General features: G+C 52.3%; 1 protein-coding gene across 1 annotated transcript in view; it reads left to right on the top strand.

Moving 5' to 3' along the window:
- Positions 1–15,817, top strand: part of CPSF1 (cleavage and polyadenylation specific factor 1) — a 62,711-nt gene that overhangs the window by 32,594 nt on the left and 14,300 nt on the right. Inside the window, 7 exon segments of the mRNA XM_061573308.1 lie at positions 325–409; positions 1,168–1,309; positions 2,175–2,327; positions 4,942–5,118; positions 5,727–5,793; positions 9,109–9,156; positions 12,888–13,046. Of these exon segments, the coding sequence (XP_061429292.1) occupies positions 325–409; positions 1,168–1,309; positions 2,175–2,327; positions 4,942–5,118; positions 5,727–5,793; positions 9,109–9,156; positions 12,888–13,046 (831 nt within the window).

Here is a 15,817-nt window from a genome sequence, read left to right as displayed (position 1 = left end):
TATGCACTTTTGAATAATCTCGATTGAAAACCCATTTTTTTACAACTGCTTTTCGTGTTTAGTTTGTCGTCCTTACCCTGCACCTCCGATTAGCACGTTTCGCTACGTACGGTGCGAAACAAGCTCGACATACATGCATATGACCGCCGTGTGTAACAGGTGTTATAATGATGGGGGGGTGCTATGTTGTGGGCAGCAAAGGGCAGTAGCAACATCCCACGCTTCCACGTCTGCTCCACGCCTTAACCGAGGCCCTACAGACTTGGGAACACACCCGCTGGCGCCGATTACGATTTCAGCGAGTGGTTTTCCTCCCTTTCGCAGACGAGCGGTTCATCTACCCTACCCAGGAGAAGTTCTCCATTCAGCTCATTTCGCCCGTCAGCTGGGAGACCATCCCTAACACCAGGTGCGTAGCGTAGCGCGCTGCTCGGCACATGAAAGTCGTCTTTTGTCTCTTAGTTCGCGTGGTTCCCACGGATCGGTGCTGCCCAACGATTGGGAGCTGGTGGTCTGGGAGTGAGTGTATGTATGTATGTACGTATGTATGTATGTTGAACCTCTTTCGCACAGAATGCAGCCAACTGTGCTCATCGGAGGTGCGGGGTTGTTTTCCCATGGATTCCAAGAGCAACACTGAACCATTGAGAATCTCGCTGTAATGATAATAATTTAGTATGTTTCGGATTTGCGTCATTCGTTTCAAGTAAAACTTTAAAATGTTTTACTTTTCATTTAATTTTTATTTTACTAGGTAAGGCCCGCTGGGCTTTACAGCTCTCTTTCAGAAGTGACCTGGCCACAAATGATAGCCCAACAAAGTGTCTTTTCGTCTGAAAATGTTTCGCAGCTAAATGCTCGAAACGCATGTTTTCTAGATGTGGAGGGAAAAACCGGAGGACCCGGAGAAAACATCAACACGTAGCAATCTGTCTAGCAATCAATAAAACATGTGATAGCGCAGGCGCTATATATGGAAGGTGACGGGACGACGGGGCAGAGTGACATCAACACCAGCCGCTTTGTGTTCGTGGTCGCGGGTCGCAATCGGTTTCCCGGAGTTGCCATCGTTTCTAAGAGGACCCCGAGGCTTAACCCACCCCAGAAAGAGCGGTCGATTACAATTATTTTTGTTTTATTGACGAATCGACTTTCCTCGCGTTCCAGAATCGACCTGGAGGACTGGGAGCATGTAACGTGCCTCAAGAACATCTCCCTGAAGAGCGAGGAGACTGTGTCGGGAGTCAAGGGGTACCTGGCGGCCGGGACGTGCCTGGTTCATGGCGAGGAGGTCACCTGCCGAGGCAGGGTACGTGCAGGACGGCGGACGCCCCTGCGCATTTCTAAAGCGCAAGGGCCTCCCAGGGTCGCCGGCAAGTAGGGGGGTCACAAAGACGAAGATCCCCCTTATAGCCTTAACAGACTTTTGGGGCAAGTGCTGTTAGCGAGCACCGATGAAGGCCGGAAAAGCACACGAGGGGTTGGGTGGCTAGCACCACGCCCGCCCGCCTTTGTCTCCCTCGTGTTTTTACACATCGCACCAAGTACTCAATTGAGGCTTAGTCGACCGAGGGGATAAGGCCCAGGGCAGGTTCAGATGATTGTCACTGGTGTTGGCCATGAGCGGGAATCGAACTCGGGTTGCCGCGAACACGCGTGCATGCGCGATAAAACTCGCTGCAGTTCAATCGGGACAATGCACACATTAACTCCTGGAGCACATGGAAAAATGTTCAAACGCCGGGGTACTCATTTACGGGTGAGTGAATCCATCGTCTTGACATCGCCAAGCACCTACAAAGATTGTTTAAGATTCTCTTTCTCAGTTGGTTAGGTAAAAGTCTTTGCATCCGTCCTTACCCGCCCCCTCTCCCCACCCCATCGACGAATACACCGGCAAATGTTTCGCCTCTTTGGGGGGAACCGAGGGCTGAGGGTTTAAGGATTTCGATTTGCTTTTATAGTTCGCCGAGATACCTCGGCGACTCAGATCACCTTGCGTCCCACCTCATCCGTTCCAGTGCCCTGCTGCGGTGTAGCAAAGTTCGAGACCCCCAGTGGGCAGCTTGTCTCTGTGCGGCGCAAGTTGCCCACGGCACTGGCCTACACACGGGCATTGAGCCTGCCAGGGTGTACGCAGCTCAGCGGCCCCGTGTCCTCCTCCTTCGCCGTAGATTCTCATCATGGACGTGATCGAGGTGGTGCCGGAGCCCGGGCAGCCCATCACCAAGAACAAGTTCAAGGTGCTGTACGAGAAGGAACAGAAGGGGCCCGTGACCGCGCTCTGCCACTGCAATGGGTTTCTCGTCTCGGCCATCGGGCAGAAGGTGGGGGACGCTTCTTTTCCACCGCACAAACCGGTCCGTGCCGGGCTCGTGCCGGGCTCGTGCCGGGCTCGTGCCGGGCTCGTGCCGGGCTCGTGCCGGGCTCGTGCCGGGCTCGTGCCGGGCTCGTGCCGGGCTCGTGCCGGGCTCGTGCCGGGCTCGTGCCGGGCTGGCTCGGCACGGCTCGGGGAAGTGCCGCCTTGTCGTTGTCGTCTGAACTGTACCGCCTGATATCGCCGATAGTTAACGAATGGCGTTGCGTTGCGTGTAGGTGATGCGGTGACGCCGCGTGCTGGCTGATGTCACGCACGATGAGCGCCTCGTTCACCCCTGGCCCTGCTGTGCCTCTGAGCCAGTTTTTGTTTCTCTATCTGCCTGTCGAGTTTTTATCACGGGAATGTCTTCCTATACAATGAAACCAATCAATGGCAGCTGACCAAATGCACCAAGCAGGATACTAGAGATAGCACCTGGAGACCCCAAGTGCAGGTTTCCTGCGTAAATAATGAACAAGATTGATTGAACATCGCCCTTGCCAATCCACTCACTGCGGGACGAAGGCCTTCCCCACACCCCAACGGCAATTGCGGTGCATCTCTGACGTTAATTTGCTACCCTGGTCGGTGCAGGCCTTAATCCGGCAGTGGATAGTTCATGGCGGATGATGATGACGATGAACATAAGGCATTGTTGAATTAGTTATACATTGGTCTGCACGGCTCTCCTCTTGGTCTTCTGAGGAAGCCTGTCTGTTTACTAATTTTTTAGCACGACATATTACCGCAGCATTCCCATCAATATTTACACCGTCGAGAGAATATATCGACTGCCTTCTAAAGAAAAAAAACCTCGAAAACTTACAATGAAAACCACGCCACCGCTCGAGCACGCAGCATTTTTGTGTGCAAGTATTCCGTACCACCCACCTGCCCCGCTGCCAACACATTAATCATTTGACTTTTGTGTGCATTGCGGAGTCTGCTTAGCGCCAAATAAACAATGAGGCTGGCAGATCCCCAATATTGTTGGGCCGTGCCGCGTACGGCCAAGCGCGGCGACGCCGCCGAGAGCCTTGTGAGTTTCGCGCTCGGGGTGGGGGGGGTGGGGGCTTCGCTCGAGCTCGCCGCTCCTTATTTTGTTTATCGCGGTTGGCGACCGACCGGACAGACGACCGCTGTACGAGCTTGTATGAGCCCGCGCGCAGGGGCTCGCGCTTTGAGCGGGAACGCAACGAGATTGCGCTGCTGTAGGGCGCGGACGACGAGCCGCGACTGCCCCGGCCTGAGCGGGCCGCGGAAACGAAGTGGAAGGCTGAGAGGTGTTGGTGCCCGCGCGGAATGATTTGAATTGTTAATTTATTTCAGAATGACACTAATCGCACGTAGCCCTGTATGTGTGTATATGCTCCGTGTGTATGGTGGGGAGCGGTCGTGTAGCGGTTATCGCGCTGCGTTACAAACCCGGTGACCCGAGTTCGATTCCTGCTCATGGCCAACAGCAGTGATGATGATCCAACCGGTCTAGAGCCTCCCGTACTTGAGTACACCTGGTACAGTGTGTAAACATTACCACCGGGAAGACAAAGGTGGTCGGGCACCCCCTCGTGTGCCGTGCCGACTTTAATAGATGCTCACAGCACTTGCCACAACAGTCTGTTAAAGGGATATGGGGGGGACCTTTGGTCTTTTTGACCATAATGCTCCACGTTGCCCAGTGTGGGTTGGGATATCACACGCAACTGATTGTAGCCGTGGCACGGAGCTATCAGTGGTAATGGTTACACACTGCACCAGATACTCATTTAATGCCGAGTCGACTTGGGGGAGTCCCAAGACAAGTTCAAATATTCGCCACTGTTATTGGCCGTCAGCGGGTCTCGAACTTGGGTAGCGCGCGGTTTGTAGCGCAGTCCGCGAATTAGCCACTGCACATAATTTGTGTAAATTGTAAATATTCTTCGACATCATGATTGGGTGAATGTATCGTAAACACAAGAAGTGATTTATAATTGATAAATCAATGACTTAAGTTCCCATTGCTTTCTACCCTGCCATATTAAATCCTTTCTAATGCAGACTTGATTGTGGCCAGTCTGTGTTTGTACCTGAACATGTACCCCTCCCTCCCTCCCTCCCCCCCCAGGACTGTGCACAGAAATAGCCCTCTCCCTTCTTTCTCCCCCCACTCCCATCTCCGATATTTTCCCCCAACCAATAATTTCCCCTTGGTTCAGTTTATTAAGGGAAGTGGCCTTGGTGTAACGGTAAGCGTGCTCGAAGTAACAATTCAGAGGTCGCCGGTTCATCCTCTTGGCGCAGCAGTTAAAATAATGGCCAAGTTTCTTAACACCCACCCCCCTGTACACCACCCCCCCCCCCTCCCCACCTGCCCCCACTTCCTCCCCCCCTCCTTGCTTTCCTCCAGAGGACGTCCACCGATGAAACGGATCGATGAAATCGTCCTGCGCGCGGGTGCAAGGCAATCAATTGCGTCGCTGTATGGAAAAATGTGGCAAACGGCTTGGGGGAGGTTTCCTTCATCCAGCAGTGGATTGATCATGGTTGATGACGACGACGGCGATGTTGACGTTTTATTTGTCGTTGCCACTCGTTGACAGATCTTCCTGTGGAGCCTCAAGAACAACGAGCTGCAGGGCATGGCCTTTATCGACACGCAGCTCTACATCCACCAGATGATCAGCATCAAGAACTTCATCCTCGCCGCCGACATCATGAAGAGCGTCTCGCTGCTGCGCTACCAGGAGGACAGCAAGACGCTCTCCCTCGTCAGCCGGGTAAGGTCTCCGCACTAGCATCGTCATTATCATAATATCATAATCTTAATAATGTTTAGTTTAATACGGCGTCGTTCATGCAAATCGCATCTCACATTTGCTGCAGAAGCATAGTAACGAGCTGCAAGGCAGCCGAGGTGGTGAGCCGTTGCTGCCGACAATATCCTGTTCTCTAGTCGAATGTTTAAACATTATAATAGTATTTTTTGCATTTATATGTGTTACTTTGTTTAACAAAGTGACAACTCGGGACTGGATGAGTCTCATTTTCAAAAGTGACCTGGGGCAATAGTCTGCCAGTAGGGGGCGATAATTTAGTCATTTGTTGCGTATCAATTTTAACAGGAAATTACACCACGGATTGCCTTGGTAAATGAACAGCTGTCTTCTCGACAGACTATATCAGCGGAGAAACAGTCTAACAAAAAAATTTATCTTTCATATCAAAAGAAAAAAAAATGCAACATACTCTGTATATATATTTTTCAATTTTAATTCACATGGCATCTAAATAAACAGATGCGGGTTTTTAAAGTTATTGACAGGATTGGGTGTTCGATGCTGATGAATGAGAATTGATGAGACCCACTCTGGCTGTTGCCTTCCAGGATGTGAAGCCGCTGGAGGTGTACGGGATTGAGTTCATGGTGGACAGCTCTCAGATGGGCTTCTTAGGTGAGCGACGCGCACAAACGGTCAGTCGCGAGCGTACGTAGCCTCCCCGGCTCCGTACTCTCGTGGCCAATCATTTCTACTCCGTCCTTCACCGGTGCTGCTCGCCAACAGCACTTGCCCCAGCAGTCTGTTGAGGCTATACGGGGGATCTTTGCTGTTGCCCCGGGTTCCGTTTTGTCCGCACGTCGTCGCTGTTGCGGCTGAATGAACGCTTCCCACCGCCTCTCTGCTCCTGAATCGCGACTCGTCGCTTCTGTTGACTCCCAGACTTCTTATTTTATTTCAAATTATTTGGTGATGTCGCTGCTGCTGCTGCGTTGGCAGTGTTGTGCGAGCACCAATAACAGAGCGACTCTCACGTTCGTCAGTAGCAACACCGTAGCCTTGCAAGGTAAAATATGATGGGCGACGTTTCTCTGGCTCTCTTTGTGCTATGAACAAGGGTCATCAACGCTCGACTACCTTTGTCTCTCCATTGGCGGTATTTACATCCAGCACCAGGTACTCATTTGAGGCTGAGGCGACCTAGAGAAGGCTCATGGTGTTGTCCATGAGCGGGAATCGAACTCGAGCGACCGGGTTTGTAGCACAGTCCGCTAACCGCTGCACCACCGCTCCCTGTATGACATACAATACGCACTTAGCTGCTGCATTGAATGTGGAATGAACACTTGGATCGATGTGTGTTAACAACCTCGTGCCAAAACGATCCCCAAAGAGGGTGGGATTGGCCAAACGTGCCGAAAAGTACATTTTACGGAAGTGAGTTAATTCTAAGACCCGGCGAGTCGCTCTTCGGTAATGCACTTTAACGATTATAAAAGTAGCAACAATAGAATATCACAAAAGGATGCGGGGACCATTATAGGCACCACCGTGCACCGTGGATATTGGGAGCCTGCAGTGCGTTAAGTAATATACCGAGGATGTAATAAATCACGGAAAGTTCAGCTCCCCGGTGATCGTGGTTGGCAGTCAGGTGGTCGTGCGGAAGCTCGCTCGCTCGCCGCCAAGACGAATCCCTGCGCCTGCTTTCTCGCGGCCCTCGCGAGCCACCGCGGTGATGGATGATGCCGCAGCAGCAGCAGCAGCGTTGGGTATCGCAGAGCGCGCGTCCCGCTCGCAGAGGGATGTTGAGCCGGCGGCTCCGTCTCTCCGCGTGCGCGCATTTAAGCCGAAGGAATATAAAACCCCGCTCCGAAATGAGCTCTCCGGCCACGGCCGCCGCGTTTTTTCTTTTTAGAAAGCTCGGGCAATTAAAACCACGGTCAAGGTTCCTCGCTAGGGGGAGGAGGCAGGGGGGGATAGCCGGGCGGCCCGGTTGGGGGGGGCGGGAGCGGCGCTGCCGGGCAGGGTGTGGGGGCCGGTTCCGTGAGCCTGCACTAATGCACCTTATTGGCGCGCTCGCTGCCCGCGCGCTTTTTTTTGCCAGTCTACCGACTGCGCAAATAGACCGCTGCTCTTTTGGGCAACAAATTGCTTACTTGCCCATCGTCACGGATTTAACGCTGGTCAGGTCTGCGTGCCGCTGTCCCCTGGTGAGAAGCGGTGGGAGTTCTGGGCCGCGATTGGCGGGGAGCGGGGGGAGACGGTGTGGCGGCGGGGAGTGCGGGTGGGGGTGGTGTGGGGTTGTTCGTCTGCGGCAGCGTTGCGCTGCAGCAGCAGCAGCAGCGTCAGCTGGTGTGGATTTTTCAAATTCCTTGCGGCGGCAGGTAGGGATGTGGGGCCCGTAATGAGACTCGGCACCGTGCATAGCCAGCCGTGGCCACTGCAGAAAATATAATAATCGCTCGCGTGTGAAGTGGCACGGGGTAGGCGAGAGAGCCGGGTGGGCGGGGGGGGGGTGAATGAAGGCTTTGTCACCGGACGGGGGGTCCCAGCCGCCTCCTCGCAGCCGTCGGACCGCGACAGGCGTTTGAGGTTTGGAGCAAAGCGGGTCGCGCTCGAGCTGAATCTCAGACTAATGAGACGGCAAAATAAAGCGCGCGAGTCTCGTCGCGGCGTAATCCCGCGCCGCGGAGGCCCGGCGGCGATGGCTTTAATTTACACTCGCGCTCTCTCTCTCTCTCTCTCTCTCGCGCAGTTCCTCGGGAAAAAACGCGTGAGTTTGCAGGAGACGTTTCTCATAGCCGCTAGAAGTTTGCTTGATTCTCCCCCTGCCCCTCTCCGTGAGCATTTGTTGTTGTTATACCCTCTCCTGTGCCGCAGAGTGTGTGGGCTCCGCTCGTTATAGGCACTTAGTTTCTGTTGTGTATTCCTAAGGAACCCTTTGTTCCCTGCGTGGATTATTAAAAGAGCAATTAGTAACGACGAGCTACGTGCTGTAAACGTTGCCTCTTCCCACGTGTGCGCTGTTTACCACGAGATCCAAACGCAACACAAATTGGCCGGCAAAGAGAACGTGGAAGCCAAAATAGACGCAAATGTACAATCCACGTACCTACTAACCTACCGACCTGCTTTCCTACCTACCTGCATATTTGCCTGCCTATCTACCCACCTACCTACCTGCTTATTTGCCTACGTACATACTTACCTACCTAATTCCCACCCCACCTACCTACCCACCTAATGATAATAATGATAAACTCGGTTTGAAAAAAGTGCCTTTCGAATTGATACTTACTTTCCTTTCCTACCTAATTACTCGCCTACCAATCCACCAACTTACCTACCCATCCACCTACTTGCCTGTTTACCTACCCACTTACCTTCCTACCTGCCTACTTACCCATTCACCTACCTGCCTGCATACGTACCGACCCACCTACCTATCCATCTACCTACCTAACCACCCACCCATCTACCTGCCTACTTGCCCACCTACCTACCTACATGCCTATCCACCTGCTTATCTACTCTTGCGAATGAAGCTCAGGGGATCTTTAACACCCACGGTAAGAGTGGCAGACGGTGTGCGGTGTCGTCACGGTGATTGCGCACCGCAGGCATGACCAGGGCAGCCGATGGATTCCATATCGTGAACCGCTGCCACAAGCGGCGAGCCGACAGGCCACGCCAGCCAAACCCTATTATTATTATTATCCTCTAGCGAAAATCCTTTGAACAGCAACAACAAACGACAGCAGCAGCAGCAACAACAACAACAAAGCCAACGTGTCACTGACACCACCTGAGCCCGTTGTGAGCCTTTCCCTTCACCGTGCTACGTATGCACGTGGGTGTTTTGTTCTTACCGTAATGGTATGTGAAATAAAATGAAGAAAAACCACCACTGCAAGTGTTGACATTAATATAAAATGCGATGTTTCTCACCTGAAGCTTGTCTCACCCCATTTCTCCTCTCCGTTTCAGTGTCCGACCGAGAGAAAAATCTGATAATCTACACGTATCAGCCCGAGGGTGAGTGGTAATCGATGCAAAGTTGTTTTTTAAGCACTTTTAACTATAACAAGGGCAACGGAGCGGATTCTTGAAATGCGCTGTGCAGTGGGGGGCGGGGTGGGGGCAACCAGTGGTGGGGGGGGGGTGTAGGGGGGGTGTGGGGGTGGTGGTGCGCGTCGGTTGTGGTGCGGAGGCAGTTTCAAGAAAAGTAACGGGAAAATAAAAATAAAAACGCAAAACAAACTCGGCCGCACGCGGAGCATCGATTGGCGCGCGTGGCTCCCTGCGTGCCTGCCTGCCTGCCTCCTCGGTGTCGATACAGAGGAGGGAGGCGGCGGTTGTAAATACTGCTGACGCGCGCGCTGCATCGCGGCGCGTCTCGTTTGATGCTCCGCGCTGGGCGCGAAGCGGCGACGGCGCTGTGGTTTGGGGGAGGGGGGGGCCCGGGTGGGGGGGGAAGTGTTGGGCGGGGGGGGGTTTGTGGTTTCGACGCCGCGCGTTATAATGAGCCGGGTCGTGACGCACGCCAGACGCAACACTCCGCCGCTCTGCTCCGCTGCCCTGGGCCGTGCTCCCCCCCCCGCCCTCCCTTATCGGCGCGCGGATTTTCCGCGCGAGGGCGACGAGGGGTTTTTTTTTGCGGGCCAATGTTGCTGCAGCTGCGAGTGCGCGAGTGAGGAGCCGCGAGGGAGGGCTAAGGGCGTGGGGTGTGCAGTGGCTCGTGATCACAATGACGATGATGATTGTGGTGATGACGAAGATGACAAGACGATCATGACCACGATGATTGAAGATGACGATGACAATGTCATTTTTTACGCTGCAGTCACACCGTTTTCCACACTACACACTCCACATCCGCCTATTAACTGTGCACCTTCACAGATGAACGGAGTTGATTGGAAAATTTCATCCTGTTATCATTTACTTGTAATGGTTGACGAACTGGGATTACAAATGCAGAGGTCACCGGTTCCATTCAATCTCCTGGAGTTCACCACAGTTAGTTGATGAAAATAGAGGTTTTTGGATTAGATCGTGTAAATATAAATGTGTAGTTAAACCCGCCACCACCCGACACAGCCAATTAGTACGGTTTGTCACGTCAACAAAACACGCCAATTCGTTACTAGTTCAGCACCGCAACATTATCCGTTCGAGTACGACGTTTCACCGGTAATTGCAACCAGCCCATCAGGCGGCAGCTCTATTATGGATAATATTTGGTCGCGAAAGCCGACAGTCGATCAGCAGGGTCGTGTGTGGTGTGGGGAAAAGTGCGGGCTACTCCCACCTCTTGCAAACGTTGTCAGAAAGCGCAGCATCTAGCGACGCAGTCACACGCAGAGACGCTCTGCGAGTCCAAATTAGATTTGATTAATACGCAAAGCTTCCTACGGCACCGCAATGCGAGAAACCCCATTCAATGAAATACAAAATACCCTCTGGAGGGGCTCTTCCAGCAGCAGTGGCACAGGAAAGACTATTAACTATTAACTCTTTTTTTTATTTCACAAGGTACCGCCCACTGAGCGCTATAGCTCTTTTTCAAAAGCGACCTGGCCAAGAATGATGTTTATCATCATGTGGAAATTTATAGAAGCCAGATGCTCCAAACGCACGTTGAATCAAAATTTGGAGGGAAAAACCGGGGGGACGCAGAGAAAAAAAACAGAGAGAGAGAGACATGCAAACTCCAAATATATCGGCGTGGGGGTCGGGATTGAACCCACGACCTCCTGTATACCAGGCGAGCTAGTTAACATCTCACCACCGTGGCGCCAATAATAATCGGGAAGTCGGCAGGATTTGTGGGGCTGTGAGGGCTGCAGCTTTACCTTCGCCGCAGCGCCGAGGATTTGTGCTGCCAAGATAGCGCAAATGGGCACGGCTAAAACGCAATGCAAGGGACGCCCCGATTTTTTCCCTGTGGCACACGGCAAAGCGTCGCACGCGAGCCCGGCGCATCACCAAAAGGTTCGATTGTTTTCGTTTGGCGGTGGCCTTATTTTGTTGCTGTTGTTAATGATTTGCGGCCTGGCAGGCCGTGAGAGCGGCTGCTGTCTTAAGGGTAAGGGGGGGGGGGGGGCGCTGCTGACTTGAGCACATTTTTATCCCAGGCGCGTGCGCCCTACAATTAATTGAGATTTGAAGATGTCGCAGCCGAAGCGCTGTTGTGTGTGTGTGTGCGTAAGCGTGGGGGTGGGGTGTGGGGGGTTGGGTTGGGAGGGGCGGTGGGGGGGGAAGGGTGGTGAGATGTTGACTCATTAGACTAAGATAAATTACTCTCTGCCATTTGAAGCTGGGGAAAAAAATATATAATCCGTGCACGGCTGCGACACATTTTTTTTTAAAGCTGCGCTAGTTTGAGATACTGATCGCCCCTTACCGTTCGTGTGTTAATAACCGCACAGTGTGTTCCAAGATATTGTTGTTTATACGCTTTGTAATGCTGTAATGTGCTATTAAATGTACACCTTAAATATGCAACTGTACTATATGATATGCGACTTTGATGCACACTCATTCATTGGGGGGGAGCCAAGGTCAGCACAGATCCATCATAATCATCATCGTCACCACTACCCACAGCCAGAGTCGTCCCTGGAGTACAGTGAATCAGGGTGACTGCCCCGGGCCCCGCGCTCTGGGGGGCCCCGCGCTTCAAGCTCACGCTATCAGATTGAGTTTGAAGGCATCAAGGGAGGGCCCCCACACGGTGGGATTTGCCCCCCCCCCTCCTCCATGGACGGCCCTGCCCACAGCATGGCCACCACCACCACCACAACCATTATCATCATGTTCATCGATGGCACAAGAGTCATTGTCGTCATCATCCTCTTCCATACATCCATCCGCCATCGGTAGACTTTGCATCGCCCGGCGAGGCTGCCTGCGACCAAATGACCCGGAGCGTGCCCGATCCCCATCAGACTTGGCATGCTAAGCGGGGTTGAGCCAGGATAGCGTTTTCAGGACGGGCGACCCACCATGCGCAAGAGACAGGTGCGGGAGGCGTAGTGCTCGGCAGAGGGCCGTGCAGCAAAATAAATTGCTGTTCCGCATTTCCTGCCAGCGTCGCCAACTCGCACTGACCAGCGTGGTGAAGTATGGTCAAATATCCCCCCACGAACCCGCACAGCGTGCGTGGGGAGGCCCTCGTCCAGAAGTGGACTGACAGACGGGTGGCTGTAAATGTCCACGATTAGGCTGCACCACTTAGTGGTTACGAACTGGTCCCGGTCATTGTCACTGCTGGATACGCAAGACCGTGCCGCAGTAAAGTCACCGCCACCTAGCGGTCGGTGACCGCCGCCGCCGTTGTTGTTGTTGACAACGACATCGTTGTCGTTTACACTATGAGACCTCCTTTACCAGTGACAAAATATAATAATAGGTTTTTACCCTTTCAACTGGTACAAAAACCTATTACTATATTTTGCCACTGGTAAAGGAGGTCTCATAGTGTAAATGCTTACCCCGAGCTCTCCATACTCTCATAGTGCGCCTTTTGGCGTCATCTGGTCCAACACCAATGGAGACTAGGCTCTAAGTAAAAGCTGTATCGGGTGTGGACCAATCAACTTCAAGGACAGTGCATATCATCATCATCAGAGTTGTTTCTTTTTGTTTGCATTTTGACTGCTTGTGTTGTGGTTATTGCAAACATGATGCCTTGTATAAAGGTGCCAGTTTTTGTACCAGTTGAAAGGGTAAAAACCTACTACTATCGTTGTCGATGTGCGCAGCTCGCGAGAGCTACGGGGGCACGAGGCTCCTGCGCAGGGCCGACTTCAACGTGGGCGCGCACGTGAACACGCTCTGGCGCACCGCGTGCCGCGTGCAGCCCACCGACACCAGCCGCCGTGGCGCCTCCTCGTGGGACACCAAGCAGGTCACGTGGTTCGGTGAGTGCCTCCATCCCACGCCCACGCCGCCACGGTTCAGTTTTGGCCGATATCACCTTCGTGTATAAAGGACCGCAGAGCCTTTGAGGGGTGGGGAATTGTGCGCCAGCTCACCGCCCGGTCGCTGCCTTTCTTCATTCACGTGTGTGGGTCGTCGTGCCTCTTGAGTCATTCTCTCTTCTCTTGTGAGCGAGTGAACGATGTGCCCTTTGGCGCCTTTACAAATTTAAACTATCATTATAATTTTGTTAATGGATTCATCGTTGATAGGGTGAAGGACACGATCGTTTCCGTTAATAAATCCCCGGCAGTTTGTCGTTTATGAAAAGTGGCGTGCCCGTTAGGGGGCCACCAAAGCCAAGCGGTTATTGTTGGGCCCTCTCGGCCAAGTCCCAGTCAGGCAGTGCAGTTCATCTCGACGCAGCCCGGTTCCACCGGTTTGTTAGACGTTTGGCACGATCGGTGCCTATTTTGGCAACGTAATTTAGTGGCTAAACACTCTTCGTCAACAAAGTGTGGAACTTTTGTCAACGATGCATGTATGGCGAAGGTAAAGGTGCAGCGCTGCGATTGCTTGTCAGTGAGTCGACAAAGTCTATCAAGCAGGGACGATGATTTTGACTGTCCTCCATCCTAAGCTCTGCAGGTCCTCTATATATAAGATGTTGAATCAATTGGCATTGAATATGTTAAGCAAGCAATGCACTATTTTACGACGTATCACGAATGATAATTTGCAACCCTTTGTCAATCTGGAGATTGACCAGCAGATTGACATTTCACGGTTGGCTACGTACAGTGTGAAAGAAGTTCAACATACGTACACGCAACAGAGCAAAGCACGTCGGACTGTGACGAGACGAACTGAATGAAGACGTTAACAGAGGCCGCAGTGCACCGACGAGCTACAAAAATGTGACTTGGCTATTTATGATTAATAAAAGTATTTTCTCAGTTGAATGATTGGATGTGACCTAATCATATATGGGGTGGGGGAGGCAGAGTGGGCGTGGAGGAATTGCCTGCGGCTCACCCCAACGTTGAATAACTTAGTGTTGAATTAACGCCCGACTGCTTTTTTTTTTAAATCGACGACGCGACTAACGGAACGACGACATAAAATCCACACGCGACAACGCTTGTCCATCATTCCGCAGGTTGTCATCGGCGAGACCTAAGGCTGTGGTTGAGATGAAACGTTCCGACTCTGTGAACGCGAATGGTGACACCTCCCGCGGTTCCAGCCTTATACTCGCACACACGGACGCTTTGCCTATGTGCAGCAAGGCGTTATTTATTTTTTAAAACGTGCTGGGATCTGTCACTCCTTTTGTCCTAATTGTGCTATTGCAGTGAAATGTCTCCTCTTTTTTTTTATATATGTGTGGTGTTACATTTGTTGTTGTTTTTACCGCCACCAATTTTATCCCGATGGCGCTATCGGCGTCCCGTCACAAGACAAATAATCCATTCGGATCTGTCGCAATGCAGCGCCAGCAACCCCTTTCGCGGTTAAAGGTGCACGGAAGCGGATCTCACAGAGCTACTTCTTAAGATCCACCGTAAAGTGCCCCTTGACTGTGACGGTCGTTGAGGTTGGCGACGAAAGGGGGCTGTGGGGTGAGACCCCCTTTGCCGAAGAGCAGTCTTGTGGAATCGACATCCTGTTTCATCTTCATTTGACTCCTCTCTTGTGCATTGACGGAATGGTGAATTTGCCAATCAACTCCGGTTGTCTGCGATAGTTGACGGTTAATATGCAGATGTGGAAGTGTTGTAGGGAGCGCTAGTGGACGGTAGTTTGGCCCATTCTTCCACACTGTCATGACAAACGTGGGAGTACCCACGCTTTACCCCACCACACACGAAATGGCGATACTACAGACTATGTTTATGTGCGTTTTGCAAGCTGGACGACTGACAAAAAAAATTTGCGGGAGGGGTGGGATGTACAGGTGACATTTAATTTCACTTTTGTTCGTGAGAGCTCGAGCGGCCGATGCGCCGCACAAATCCGGACGGGAGGTTTCGTAAAAAAAAATCCCAATTGGCTTTGCGCGGCGGTCATTTGTTTGCGAGGGTAACGTTTCGAACCTTGCGCGTACGTTGAGACCGTGCCGACAGTGCGTGGTGGTCAACGTTCCACGTCAACCCTGGCGGCTCGGTCGCCGGATTAGCGACGCACGCGGGAATAAGCTGTTTTATGAACGCAACAGCAAATATTGTTTATTGCGTTGGTAAATCTAGCGTTTTGGCAGTTGCGTAATTGGATGGCTGAGACAATTGCGTATAATGGGGTTTTTTGTCCTCCTTTTCCCCTCCCTCCGCACTCTCTCCCTTTCAGCCAAAAGGAATAGTTGCCTGGAAAAGTATTTTGCGACGTTTCAGTGTGTGCCGGGCGGTCGGGATCGATCACAAGCCATCCCCGCTCTGTCTTTTTAATGGCTCGCCTCAACCGCGCCACCGCCGCGTATAAGCCTGGCCCGGTTTATCATGCAGCCGTGTTGCTCTGCACGCCCGTGTTGTTTACTGCCTGATGCGCGACACACACACACTCGATCCGCTCCTGGCTTTTCAAGTTTTTAAGGCTCACCTATGCTTACTAATGTGTAAAAAAAAACATTTTCAGCAGGAATCTTTCCCACGATTTTATCCCGGATTTCGTTTTTTCGGATCGGCGTGGCGAGCTCACTTTAAAGTGCCCGTGAAAATACAGCACGTATCGGCACCCGGTTAATTCATTTCCATTCATTTCATTGTCCGTCGATCCT

Source organism: Lethenteron reissneri, chromosome 52 (assembly GCF_015708825.2).
Source record: "Lethenteron reissneri isolate LAM-NWPU_2019-01 chromosome 52, ASM1570882v1, whole genome shotgun sequence".
Lineage (NCBI taxonomy): Eukaryota > Metazoa > Chordata > Hyperoartia > Petromyzontiformes > Petromyzontidae > Lethenteron > Lethenteron reissneri.
This window is presented reverse-complemented; position numbering and strand designations above follow the sequence as displayed.